The 14,321-nt window shown below is 40.6% G+C and overlaps 1 protein-coding gene across 31 annotated transcripts in view; it reads left to right on the top strand.

Annotated features, from left to right (window-relative positions):
- Kcnma1 (potassium calcium-activated channel subfamily M alpha 1) overlaps window positions 1–14,321 on the top strand; it is a 701,247-nt gene that overhangs the window by 561,073 nt on the left and 125,853 nt on the right. For all 31 annotated transcript variants that reach the window (XR_011371533.1, XM_070020666.1, XM_070020665.1 and 28 more), the window contains 2 exons: window positions 5,139–5,225; window positions 11,665–11,741. Coding sequence is in view for 30 of the 31 variants with exons in the window: in XM_070020666.1 (XP_069876767.1) it covers window positions 5,139–5,225; window positions 11,665–11,741 (164 nt within the window). In the remaining variant the exon portion in view is untranslated. The remainder of the gene's footprint in view (window positions 1–5,138; window positions 5,226–11,664; window positions 11,742–14,321) is intronic.

Raw genomic sequence — 14,321 nt, 5'->3', positions numbered from 1 at the left:
GTGGAACACTTTCATCTGGGCAGAACATGAATGGAAGTCCTCAATGGTTCTTATTTGCTTGCTCTAGTTTTTGAAGTCCATTACCTTGCTAGACACAAGTATAATTACCATGTTATCTACTGTCAACTATATTATCACCTGAGTTGTAGTATTTTCTTTCTCAGTTGCATGGGGAATGGTACACAGTGCCTATCCAAAATGGAGGGAAGCGGGAGAAAAATACACAACGACTGTATTTATCCACAGTGTTAGAAATTTCCTTCAATACAATATCTGGTTCTGTTGGATTACCAGTCACTGGTTGTAACACACAACAGCAGATACATGAGATTAGTGATAATTGAATAAGAGATCATTACATATTTGCCAGTTATAAGGCAGAAGTGTTAGGGAAGGGGAAAAAAATCATTTCTTCCCCACCCAAGTCCTGGTCTTCCATTCTGCCCCAAATTCATCATTGCGGCCACATTCAGCAAGAGATCACCAGTGAAATGCTACACAGCTTACTACCTCACAAAGGAAAGCCCGTGGGCAGGCATCTTCACATTGCTTTCTGTTCTTAGAGACACAGATCTCAGCTCTAAGTGTCTTGATTTCAATGTTGAAATCAATTGTTTTAGCTTCCCAGTCAATTATTTTAACTTTCCAACAATGACCCAAGTGGGTCACTGTTTATATGGCAGCATGTTTTCATATTCATACTAAATGCCTCTGGCATACTGTTAGCTCAGTGGTGAATCTCCTATAAAATATGAGTCACACTGACAGATTAGAACTGCAGCTTGGTTTTTGAACAGACAGAGGTACTGTCCTTCCCCCTTATTAGAGAAGAAGATGAAGAAGGGGAAGGGGAAGGGGAAGGACAGGGAGAGGGTGAGGGAGAGGAAGAGGAAGAAGAAAGAAGAAGAAAGAAGAAGAAGAAGAAGAGGAGGAGGAAGAGGAGGAAGAGGAGGAAGAGGAGGAAGAGGAGGAAGAAGAAGAAAGAAGAAGAAGAAAGAAGAAGAAGAAGGAGGAGGAGGAGGAGGAGGAGGAGGAGGAGGAGGAGGAGGAGGAGGAGGAGGAGGAGGAGGAGGAGGAGGAGGAGGAGGAGGAGGAGGAGGAGGAGGAGGAGGAGGAGGAGGAGGAGGAGGAGGAGGAGGAAGAAGAAGAAGAAGAAGAAGAAGAGGAAGAAGAAGAAGAAGAAGAAGAAGAAGAAGAAGAAGAAGAAGAAGAAGAAGAAGAAGAAGAAGAAGAAGAAGAAGAAGAAGAAGAAGAAGAAGACTGTTAGAACCTAGATCAATTACTCCAATTTTTTTATCCATTCATTCATTCAACAAAAGGCTGAGAAGCACGTGTTGCATGTTGGGCTCCGTTACTTGTTACTATGAAAACCTCAAAAGTAGAACTGATTGCCTTTTATTTTCACCCCTCTATTTTTAGGGTTTTCTTACAGAAAATATGTGTTTTCTCTCTATAGTGGGTAGATGCAGAGTAAGTTTTCATAGAACTAGCCCAAGAGTAAGCGTAAAGGAAAGAATAAAGAACCTTGGAGAAGGGACTGACTATATGGGCCCTGTACATGCAGCTGTCACTCGGTGTCTTCAGTAGAAATTGGCAAGGTCATAGAGAAATGAAAAGGGAATGATTCATATGTTCCTTGAAATGAGGAAATGTCCACCCCTGCCAAGAAGATGTCTTTATTGGAATTCTGCTAATGGATATATGGACTTTTTTCTTTCTTTCTCTCTCTTTTTTTCTCTTCCTTCCTTCCTTCCTTCCTTCCTTCCTTCCTTCCTTCCTTCCTTCCTTCCATCCTTCCTTCCTTCCTTCCTTTCTTTCCTTCTTTCTTTCTTTCTCTCTTTCTTTTGAGATTTTCCTGATTCCTCATATGACACATTTTGAAGCTTATTTCTGTTAAGCTAGTGAATTAGTCCAAGTTGGAGCCAGAGGCCTGATTTAAAGGGGCACAGGGAGAGAAATTTCTGGCAGTCATGAGAACCAAACAAACTTGACATTTCAAATTCTCCTAAAAAGATCAGAGATCTTTGGGGGAAAATTTATGTATTTTCCATTAGAAATTCCATAATAAGTTTTATGAGTATTAAGCATTTTTCAGGAGAAAAGAGGTTGGTTTGGGGAGGAATTCTTACTGTTTTACATTTTCGAGAAGAGGAGAATTAGCATTTTACATTTTCTAGATTTGGGATGTGGATGGGAGACTTAAGGTTTGAAAAATCAAAACCAGTAGTGTATTTCTACAAAGGATCTGAAGTTCACCACTCTCCCATGAGTAATATAGCATGCTACAAGCCTCTGGAATCAGACATTCACTTCTTCACTAGACCTTTAACTATGGGAGTTTAAGGAGCACAGGGAGCATCTTTATGCCTCTAGTCAATATTTTTTTCTTTCTTCAAGGACTGGACCCATTTTTTTCTAAATTCCATTCAGAAAACTTGCCTTAGCTTGTCTCAATATCTGTAAATAGCACAGCTTCACCCCTTACACAGAAATTAGCTAAGTCTTCTACCCCATCCACAAGGAACACAGAAACATCTGTATGGAACAAGAATTGGCCTCCAGTGAAATTTTGAGCTTGGCATTCTAAGCTGAGATAACTCATATGGGCTTCAAGCTTTTTTTTTTTTCATGAAGTTCCCAGGGCTTAAACTCAGGGCCTGAGTGTTGTACCCGAACTGTTGTGCTTAAGGCTAGTGATCTACCATAGGAGCCGCAGCTCCCCTGCTGTCTTTTTGGAGGTAAATGTCTCAGAGACGTTCCCACCCAGGCTGGTTTTAAACCATGGTCCTTAGATCAGCATTCTGAATAGAGATAAGATCACATGCAGGAGCCACTTGCAAGGAAATAACTCTTAAGGCTCTAGCAATAAAGAATATTTTGTGAACATCCCTATACAGTATTCTGCAATATACTTTAACCTGTAACAGTATCTCATTTTGGGTTGGGTATTTTGATAAGGAACATTGGATCCATTCCATACATCACTACACATGTCTTTGTGGAAAATATTTGGGCATTTTGTGCAAGAATAAAAATAACAGTAACCAAGATGCCTCTAGCCATTTATATTTGATCTCTCTTAATTCTCTGAAGAAAGGCTATCATTTATCATGTATTCCCCCCGCCCCGCCTTTTTTTTGTCAGTCATGGGTCCTGAACTCTGAGCCTGGGCGCTTTCCCTGAGCTCTTCAGCTGAAGGCTAGTACTCTACCACTTGAGCCACGGCATCATTCTAGCTTTTTCTGCTTTTATGGTGCTGAGGAATCAAACCAGGTCCTCATGCATGCTAGGCAAGCACTCTACCACTGAGCCACCTTCCCAGTCCATGTATCCCTTCTTAAAGGGGAAAACAATTGAGTTCTAGGGAGAGTTTTGTACTTGATAGAATTGTTGGCATTTAAACCCAAAATGCACAGTCAGGGCACATAAAAAGAACAGGTTGCAGGAAAAGAAACTTTTTTTTTAAAGGGAGCATGTAAAATCCAGAAACTTGCCATTCTAAAAAGTTATTCTTAATTAACTTTGAAAAGAAGTCTATCTAAGCTATATACGTTCTGGCCTGTCCTCTTCAAAATGGTAGAAACTAGGGAGGCTTGTGATATCATCATGGGAGTTGGCAGAGGGGTAATTAAGAGGAGGCTGGACAGACTGTTGTCTGTTATAAACTATGCTATCAAGATATTCTGTCACTTCCTCACTCAGAAGAAATCTCATTATTGCCTGTGATTCTGGGGCAAAACAGTCAAATCTTCAGACTCTTACTATACTTTAGTGTTAATAACAGCAGCAGTACAAGCTAGGTTTCCTTTGGTTGGGTCATGTTACAAGGAATGGTGGATGTTCTTGTAACCACTAACAATTATGTTTTGCAGTAATGATCTGCTCAGAGTTCTCCCAACAGGACAAAAGTTCACCTGAGTCCTTCCTGTGTTGCTACAGATATATATCACTTTGATGGTAGCAACACTTTTCAGGAATGGTTTTACCAACAGAAAAAGATTACATGTTAATTGCAATGCTCCATTTTGATTGCTTTGGACAGCCAAGGACTTCCTTTAGCTTGATTCCAAATAGATGTTACCTTAATCACCAGCTTTTCAGATCAAAGAAAACTTTTGTTGACTATTGCTTGGTTTCGAGTGCTGACATTTAACGACCATTAAGTCCAAAGCCTCATCTCTGTCTCTGAGTAAGACAGACCTGGATTCTGCTTTTGATCTGTGGAAAATTAAACTTGTTGGTTTCATCCATTTATTAGATTACAATGCATTTATCTGTACTATAAATCCAAGCACAACTTCATCAGCTAATCTATTTAAAACAATTTGAAATAGGGCAGTGTATAGATAGGTCCATACTTTTCTATAGGGCATGCATTGTTTTAGTGATAATTCTCATTTGTGCTGTAATATCGTTTTTTCTAGTTAGGACATGCTAACAATGCATCTTCTTCAAATATCTCTGCTGTTTTTTTACAAACAGCAGACTGGAAATATTTAAGTATAGCTAAGTCCTGACATTGTTTTTCACTACATTCTTCCCTACATGGGCTCCACTTAGAAATCTGCTTCATTGTCCTTATCCAAGTTCTGAATGTGTAGTTGGCTTCTGCATTGATTATGGGTGTCTTGTACCATTCCCCACAACAACATTTCCTATGTATTCATGTATGTTTCCATATACACATAGGGGTCCCATTAATTCTCTGTCATCTAATGGAAAATTGGTGTCACTAGAGCTTCCTTAGCGCAGTAATGCTTCAAACACTGACCTTCTGTAGCAGTTTCAAAAAGAACACATTACAAGGAAATTTGCTTCAAGTCAAGTGCCTACCATGGAAACTAGACTGTTCCATTATGCAAACGCAGGCCCTAAAACTAAGATTTGCTTTGAGGTCCTCAATCAGAAGTGTGCCAGCCTGAGATTTAACCAGAAGAACTGGATAATGGCATGATCAAACTAAGTGTGTGGGCCAGTGAACATCAGGCTCTAGAGAAAATCTTTGGGGAAAACATTAGACTAGTGGGGCCCCTATAAAAACAGTATAGTACTGCCTTCATGGTTTTATGCAGAACATGAGCTCACATGTGTATCTCTTTATTTGTTTTTTTTTTTGTTCTTTTTTTTTCACTGAGCAGTATATTAATTAATCCTGGAAACCACCTTAAGATCCAAGAAGGTACTTTAGGATTTTTCATCGCAAGTGATGCCAAAGAAGTTAAAAGGTAAGACTTTAATGTTCATCTGTCTTCTTTTCTGACTCAGATATAGACATTCTGGCCTATTGAGGTGGACCTATGTTCATACACACAGGGCTCTCACCCACCCCTTCCCCCCAACCTCTAGAGATTTCCATGGGTATCAGATGGTACACAGTTTTAGGAAAGAGATTGTACTTTCCAATGTCTCCATGTTTGCACATAGATGATTCTTTATATTGGAAGTCGAATAATAAAGTTTTACAACTAGGAAGCCCAGTTATCTTTTCCTTTATCTTTAAGGCCCAGATAGTTATTATGCATTGGCCTAACAGGATAGCCAGCTCCTTGTTCAGGGCTCTTTTCTTAATATTACTTGGACAAATAGCCTTGAGAATGTCCAGTTCTCTATAGAAGGTGCACAATGCAATTGGGATTAATTTGAGATGAAACATTAAATTACTCGTGTTCCTATTTGTGATTTTCCTAGTGAGGGACTGAAGTTGTCAGCTTCAATTGTAAAAAGCCTTGACAGATACGGCACAGGGTTTCATTGACCTCATTGTTTCATGACTTTGTTAGTAATGTCCTTATCCCTTTTTAGGAAATCATGGGGTTTTGCATAACACCTTAGAATATTGTTATAATTCATTCCATTTTTATCAACTTGGGACATTTTACTAGTAGAGCATAGGGTGGAAATAACCAGACAGGTCACTCAGTGCAACAATATTACATAGTTTAAGTTAATTATTAGTTCTCTCTTTTTTTTTTTTGTGGGTCCAGTTGTGGACCTGAACTCTGGGCTTGGGTGCTGTCCCTCAGCTCTTCAGCTCAAGGCTAGCACTCTACCGCTTGAGCCACAGCGCCACTTCTGGCTTTTTTTTCTGCTTATGGCTTTTTTTTCTGCTGAGGAATCGAACCCAGGGCCTCATGCATGCAAGGCAAGCACTCTACTACTGAGCCACCACCTTAAGTTAATTATTGATCGTTTGCTGTCTGCAATTGTTCGTGGAATCCCTTTTTGTCTTCATTTAATGAGTTCCTACTCTAAGGCAGGCCTGTGCTAGGCATGCTAACATTGTCTATTTCTGCCCCTCAAAATAACCCTGGAAAGTAAGTCTGGTTAAATACTCAAGGCTTTGGTTTGATCATTGATAACATTGAGATAAATGGCTTGTCCACAGACCATGCAGCACATAATCCAGTGGCAGAGCCCAGAACGGAACTGATCTTTCCTTTCCTTCCCACCAAATGTGATGATGTGCACACATCCATGTGGAGGGATCACTGGGCATTCTCTTGGTACCGATGAGAGTCTTGCTATGCAGGGGCTCATTTCCAGCTTTCTGAGAAGGCGAGCATTCTTCTTTCCTTGTTTCCATATGAGGAAACAGAGGCACAATTTCTTAAACAACATGCCTCACATTGCACAACTAGAGAATAATAAAGCTAGGCTTTAAATCCAGGAGGTCCAGACCTTGTACACTTATATATCAGGGACATGCATCTGACATGCTGAACACAGAAGGATCCTATTTGACAACCGATACTTAGGCCTTTTTTTCTTACTACCCACTCTAGTAAACAAACAGCATTAGTTACAAAAACTTGCAGAAAAAGGAGTATGTGAGGTAGAGCGACATAACATTTGAAAAAAAATGAGCTTTCCAATCACTTAAATTTAGGCCCACAAATTACAAAAAGATTTCTATTATTCAGTTGTGGGAGAGAAACACCCCTCCTACCCAGTTCATGCTACTTCATGACTCTTCAAGAATACCCCGAGACTGAAGGCCATATGAAAGGAAAGTGGGAATGAGTAGCCAACTATTCTATCCTCAGATCTTCTGGAGGAGAACACTGTATTCTCATCCAGATGTGGGACACAAAAGCTCTAAGCAGCCAGGTGCTTGGTGGTTCACACCTATAATTCTAGCTACTCGGGAGGCTGAGATCTGAGGATCTTGGTTCAAAGCCAGTTTGAACAGACAAATCCAAAACACTCTTATCTCCAATTAACCAGCAAGAAAGCCAGAAGTGTAGGTATGGCTCAAGTGGTAGAGCACCAGCCTTGAGCAAGAAACCTAAGCAAGAATGTTAGGTCCTGAGTTTAAGTTCCAGTACCAGCTGTTAAAAAACAAACAAGCAAATGAACTTGAAGTAGCATCTCAGCTCCCAGGAAGGGAGACTGAGCACCCAGCAGCACTGTATAGCTTGTCTACCTCCCAGATGGCAAATATGGAGTGAAGTTTCCATTCGTATAATTCTATTTCTTATTTCATCTCTCACTAATGAATGTCACAAATACCAGGCAGTCCAAAGAACACATTACCTCCTCTATTAGAGAGTGCAGTATGTCTCATTTTGGTGCTTTATGATATTCACAAATACAAGCTGACACAATCAGCTACAACTCCAGCACGTAATTTTCCATGGTGTGGAATATGTCAGAGCGAATGCTATCAGTGAGGGGATTTCAAATAGATGAAGATGCAGAAAACCACCAGGAGGACATTGGAGCTCTGGATGAAACTAAACAAGTTTTGTACAAATGAGAAAGGAGGTTATGATGATCTAGTACTAAAAAAATAACAACCAAATAAAACCCAAAAGCAGCAAAAAGAAGTTAATGAATTGTAGCTCATAGAAACTTCCAGATGCAGGGCTTTAGAAGCAGACACGTGAACCCTTTCAGTGCCAGTCTTTAAAAAGTCATTTTGGGATGGATGTTTGGATACTTGTCCTTTACTCCTTACCCCTTCCATTTTCAAGAACCAGTGCCACATTGACTCTTTGGCTTGAAGACATCATTTTTGTTTGAGTTATAATTTTAAAAATTGATTAGTTGCCACATTGAAAAAATCACCTGTTTTTATATTAAAAATGTTTTTTACACTGTTTTCTCCTAAAAACTTGGCCCATTTTATGCTGGAAAACATTCTCATACTCACTTACTTCTTCATTCATTCTTCATCAAGTGTCCACAAGTCAGCTCATGCTCTGGAGGTTTTCTACTAGGTGCCAAGAATCCTCAGAGCTAAGCTCACCTTCTAGAGGGGAGAGAATTATAGGTTGTTGATTTTCGAAATTCATAATGAAACAATGCATGGTTTACGTTGGGTGTAAGAGAAGGCTGCTCCATGAAGGTGTCATTTGAGCACTGATAGGAATGAAGGAAAATAATCTGTCAAGCAAAGATCAGCCAGGAAGAGGACATAGGGTGAAAAGAAATGTATTGTGTGCAGAGACCCCACTACACAAAGTGTGGCTAGTGGAGTTGAGGAGGGAAAGGGTGTTAAGAGATGAGATCAGAGAGAAAGAGGCTGGTTTCTGAACACACTACCCAGAAGTTGAATTTGTTACAAAGGGAAAGCCACTGAAGGTTTAAGCTGGTTTTAAGGGTTTGAGGCTGTTTTACCTGTATCTCATTACCATGTTTTACTTGTAACTCATTACCTTATTTGTCTGACCCTGAAGAGATTATGCTAAATAAAAGAAGCCAGACACAGAAATCTGAATACTTCATGGTCTTGCTTACATGTAGAATCTAAAAATTTCAAACCCATAGAAGCAGGAAGTAGAGTAGTGGTTACTAGGGGTCAGTTGGGGAAACTGAGGAAGTGATGTTCAAGGCACATAAAACTCCCATTAGTAAAAAAAAATTTAACAGATCTATTGTACAGCCTGGTGACCATGCATTAATTCTTGAAAATTGCTAAAATGGGAGCTAACAGGAATGTCAGTACCAAAACATGACAAGTAAGTGAAGTAATATGCATCAATTAGCTCGATTTAGCCATTATCTAATATATAAACATATTTCAAAATATCATGGCTCATATCCCAAAGAATCTATAATTTTTTCAGTTAAATATAAAAGTTATAAAAAGAATCTGCTTTTATCTATTCCAACTCATCATCTCTATAGTAGAGGTATATTTAAGACGTTGGACTCAGGGATTTGAGACCTGGCTTTGCCACTTGTAGCTGTGTGGGCTGAGATAGGCCATTTAAATCTTTCCGGGCTTCAGTTTTCTTATCTGTAAAGCAGAGGTAATGTAATAGTTGTACCTTGTTTAAAGTATTGTTTGAAGATTAAATATGGTAATGCTTAGAAAACATCTAGAATCATACCTTGGCCTATTGTCTACCCTATTCAAGGATTAGCTCTTATTACGGTTGCTATTATTATTAACTACAAGAACATCACATAGGACAGAAAATGGCCAAACAAAGTGAATATGAAGTTACTTGGTTCAGCCTGGACGCTTTCTTTCTTACCTGCCTTGTCAAGGCAAATCATCAACCATTGGATCTGAACCACAATGTCACACAGGGCAAATAGACATGTTCTTTACTTTTCTTGCAAATTGGATGAAAACTGGCATATAAAGAAATGGTGAAATCTGCTTGAGTACAAAGAGCATTGAACTTGGATGGAGAATTCCTGGGCTAGCTGAGTTGCAGCCTGGCAAAACTTTGAATAGGTTATGATGACCTCCTCAACTTACCCATGGGAACAGAGATCTGGCTGCCATATCTCCACACTCCCTCCCAATCCAAAAGCCATTATTACACTGGTGTCCAATCAGTACCACCAGAATTGCAAGTCTTGTGAAAATCCTAAGAAGGAATTTAGCAATCAAAGGGTCAAGAATTGTGTTTATTACTTTAGCCCAGTCAAGAAATGACTGTGTTTACCCTTGGCATTCAATTTAACGTTTGGATAGTAAAGGTGCTAAGCCAGGGATTTTTGTTAGTTCCTGGATCCAGAACTTTATGAGATTGTTCCAATGAATTTTATCACCTCTCTAATACAGATACTCTCTCTACATACAATAGGATTGAATTCCAATAAACTCCTCATAAGTTGAAAATCTCAGAATTCAAAAATACATTTAAGATCAGGCACTGGTGGCTCACACCTGTAATCCTAGTTACTTAGGAGGTTGAAATCTGAGGATCATGGTTCAAAGCCAGTCCCAGGCAGGAAACTCTCTGAGGTTCTTATCTTCAATTAACCATCACAAACAAACCAACCAGTAGTGGAGGTGTAGTTCAAGTGGTAGAGCACTAACCAGTACAGCACCCAGAACAAGTTCAAGCCCCAAGACCAGCACACACACACACACACACACACACACACACACACACACACACAAAATACATTTAATACAACTAGCCTGCCATATATCACAGCTTATCTCAGTCTAAGCTTGGACCACTAATGGAGCAAAATCATGTAACACAAATTTCATTTTATACTATTAAACATGTTGAGTATGTCATGTGATTTATCAAATCCCATACTGAATGTGAGCCCCTGAATGGCAGTATAGATACACTCTTACAAATCCTAAATTGAGGACCATCTACACTAAAGGGAACAGTCATCCCAAGCTGCACTAATTTTAAGTGGTGCTTGAATGATATCATTTTACCTCATTACTGTTATTATTGTTTGAGCTCAAGACCTTGCATTTGCTCAGATTTTCTGTCCCACAGCTTATTTTGGAGATGGAGGCTTGAGGACTTTTCTGTCCAAGCCTCCCTCTGGATCCTCCAGATCTCAGCCTCCTGAGTATCTAGCATTACAAAAGTGAGCCTCTGGTACTCAGCTCACCCGACATTATCTTTGAATAGCCTATGCACTTGATGCACTTTGTAATCTTGTATTGACACTTAAGTTAAGGGGATCCCCTCCCCCATTGTTGCTATTGTTGCTTATCTTAGGCCTCCTTCTACCTACCCCATTCCTCTGCTCACCCCAACCCAATGGCCAACTCTACAGTGAGATGAAAACCTTCATTGATTACCTGTGCTTAAGGGGTCAACATAATGGAAATGAGTCCACCAGCTTTGGAATGAAGCGGGTTATGGGACCCCAGAGGGACCGCTGAACCCATTCATTACCGTTGTAGTTTCCTCTCCCTGCTCCTTCTCAACCCTCTCTCTAACGAGAAAAGATACTTTCGAAGTGACAAGGTTCATATTTGCATTTGACCAAGGACTGTCATTCTCGTGTCTCCTTTAACATATGTTTGAGTGGACTATGGGGTTTCAGAGTTATCATTAACCCTCTCATCCCCTCCCCCCAGGCTCAGGGCCCTTGTATCCTAAAGTCCAGCATTAAATATTGTTCTCAACAGTGAAAACAGAGGGAGCAAATGCAGCAGGTCACATCAGCAACCTTTCTCCCTGGTTTTATTTTATTTATTTATTTTTCCTTCCTAATGGAAGTTTATGAAAAAGAATCGCTAGTTCAAAATCACAGAATCCTGTTTGAAATAAATGGTTCTTGCAACAAACATTTCCGTCTGCAAATGTCTAAACTTTTCAAAAGATTAAAGGAAATTAGTGCTGGCATGTTTCATTAATTTGGCACCATGGTGGAGGAAATATGGTACTCATTTCATTTGGGCAGATTATGGAATGTGTCAGTTTTTCCATTCTCTTTCTCCAGGGCCTATTTTTACTGCAAGGCTTGTCATGATGACATCACAGATCCCAAACGAATTAAGAAATGTGGCTGCAAAAGGCGTAAGTAGTGTTTCTTTTCCCTCCCCCCTCCTTGCTTTCCTTTCCTCTTCCCCAATTCCTTTTCCTTCTCCTCTTCCTGGTAGAGAAACATGAAACATTAAGAGGGTGCTCTCAAATGTTTATGTTTCTCCCAGCTTTTTAAAGAGACAGTTTAAAGAGACTCATCCTCACCTGTTAAAGCAGAAGATGAGAACTCATCCTCATGGGTTCCAGGGTGTGAGGTGAATTCGTCCCCTCGATTTCTTGACTCTAGAGGAGCATCAGCACAGTGAGGCACAAGGGGTAGAAAAGAAGGCACTGGAGGTTCTAGAAGAGGGAGTTTTTGAGTATTTATTTCCAGTGATTCAGAAAGAGGCCACTAAATAGTCAGATGGCAGACTAGAACACTGAGTCTCAAGACTTGGTCTCCAAAATGAGATGGTGACCGTCTTTCCAGTTGGAATTCCTGTAGGCTTTCACATCAAAAGTCAGCAATGTTTGGTTCTGATTTCCAAGGGTTGCCTCAAGGAAAGAATGCTGTCATCCAGAGGACTGTTTACCATTGTCCTCAAGGTGAACCTCAAGCACATTCCTCTTTGGGGTGGTCTAGATTTGAGCGCAGTAGCGCCTAGAAACAGCCTGTCTCCCCACGTGTCTTCTGCTGTACCTTACTCACTGATGAAAATGAAAATATTGCCTTGTGAGCACCACAGAGTCCCTGACTTTAAGCATCTTTACCTGGAGGAGATCATTCATTTAGCAGCAATTAGGACAGAATATTAGAACAGCAATTAGGATAGAAATTGGACTGAACACTAGTGAAAAAGAAAAAAACGATTCCTTCTCTCCTGTGGTGATTTAGTGTCTTAAAAGTTCCCTGTGATGGTGGCTTTGATCCTAACCATAACCCTGTATAATTACCAGGGGCTATTAGGAATCCCATTTTATACTAAGAGACCCAAAGCTTCGAAGTTGATTGGTGAGGAACCAAGAGTGCCTAGAGCCACACAGCCAACACTCAGGGTCCACGGCCTCTCTTGGGGATGTTCTCTGAATACACCCATCTTGTATAAAGGAGAGATGAATGAGATGGATGACCTTGACCTTGGGTCTGATGAGAAGGAGCAGGGTGATAAAAGCTCAACTCAATGAAGGTACTCTAACTGAAACAGAGGCCTTTGTCACTGCCTTCCTAAAAGGGCCACATAATGGTTGGTGCCTAAAAGGTTAGACATAAAGATGGCACTGCCAGAGCACAAAACCGTTTACTCCATCTCTCAGGCATCTCCTGGTCTAGAGAAGTTTCTGCAGAAATCCTCACAGGCTGGCTTCTAAACCAGCTCAGGACTTCTGTCTGTCTCCCATCTTCTCTGCTGAATTTACATATTCACTTCCAGTGCCTCAAAACCCATCGGCATATGAAGACAAGCATTACTGGATGCCTCAGAACAAGAGTCTCTGTGGAGCCTAAGAACTTCCAGTTGCAATTCACTACCAAGATGAGTGTGTATGGTACAGAAGAAGGCTTGCCCTCATTTCATCCCCTGGGCTCCAGGACGTGGCTTGCCTTCTCAGGGGGATTCTCACTGGGTGTCAGCTCAGCCCTGCTCAGTTAACTGTGAATGCAGAAGCTCTGCTGACCAGGAATCCCCTAGCTCCTGAGAGTAGAAACAAGCAGGAGAGAGTGGAAAATATAAGAGGGTGAACTCTATTGTAGGGAAACTCTTGTAGGGAGGGGTTGAGACAGGTAGAACACAGAGGCCAGTCATGGATGGGAAGAAATTTTCGAAAGAACCTCACCTCACAGGGACATCCACAAAGTGTCCGGACTGTGATTTACCAATGTATTTTAAGTATCCTCTTTTGTGCATGGCACATCCTTGATATCAAGGATGAAGTGGTGAATGAGATCAAGTCCTTCGCTCTAGCGAATGGAGACAGACCTTTCTCATGTGAGCAATTCAATAAATTCACTCAGAGGGCGTTAAGTGAAAGAAAAGAAACAAGACCACCTGACAGTATAAGGCATTTTGTTAGCTATCACAGGTTGCGGTCCAAAAGACTGCCTTTGGGAGGTAACATTGAAGCTGAGACTTAAGCCTGGTACGGAGAAGAGGGAAATAGGCCCAAAGGCAGGAGTTAATTTGTATCATTTGCTGGAAAGATAGAAGGCTGATGAGGCAAATGGCACTGGGGAAAGAGTTGGGCAAGATGAGATCAGAGATCAGAATAGGAACCATGGTAAGAATCTAGGTTTTAGTTCTATAGGAGGAAGTCATTGGAAGATTTCAAACAAGGAAATGGCATCAGATCTCAGTTGAAAAGTTTGTTCTGATATCTGGATAGAGAACAGCATCAGGAAGCAGGCGTGGAAGACAATGCACGCAGACAGAACCTCTCTGACTCAGTGAAACTGAAATGACCCTCATAGGACACCATAGTGGGTCATGGCAGACCACTTTTTACAAGTTTTTAACAAGCCAAGAGCTGACTTCCAGGGTACTTTTCAATCTTGGTTCCAGGCAAGCAAGCAGTAGTAAACTTTAGCTTTATTCTGGGGAAGAAAGGAACATCATCATTAAAAAAAAAAAAACTTTATTA

The sequence above is a fragment of the Dipodomys merriami genome, unplaced genomic scaffold (assembly GCF_024711535.1).
Source record: "Dipodomys merriami isolate MVZ:Mamm:240054 unplaced genomic scaffold, mDipMer1.0.p SCAF_14, whole genome shotgun sequence".
In the NCBI taxonomy this organism is placed as follows: domain Eukaryota; kingdom Metazoa; phylum Chordata; class Mammalia; order Rodentia; family Heteromyidae; genus Dipodomys; species Dipodomys merriami.
The sequence above is the reverse complement of the archived record's forward strand: the minus strand, read 5'-3'. Positions and strand labels throughout refer to the sequence as shown.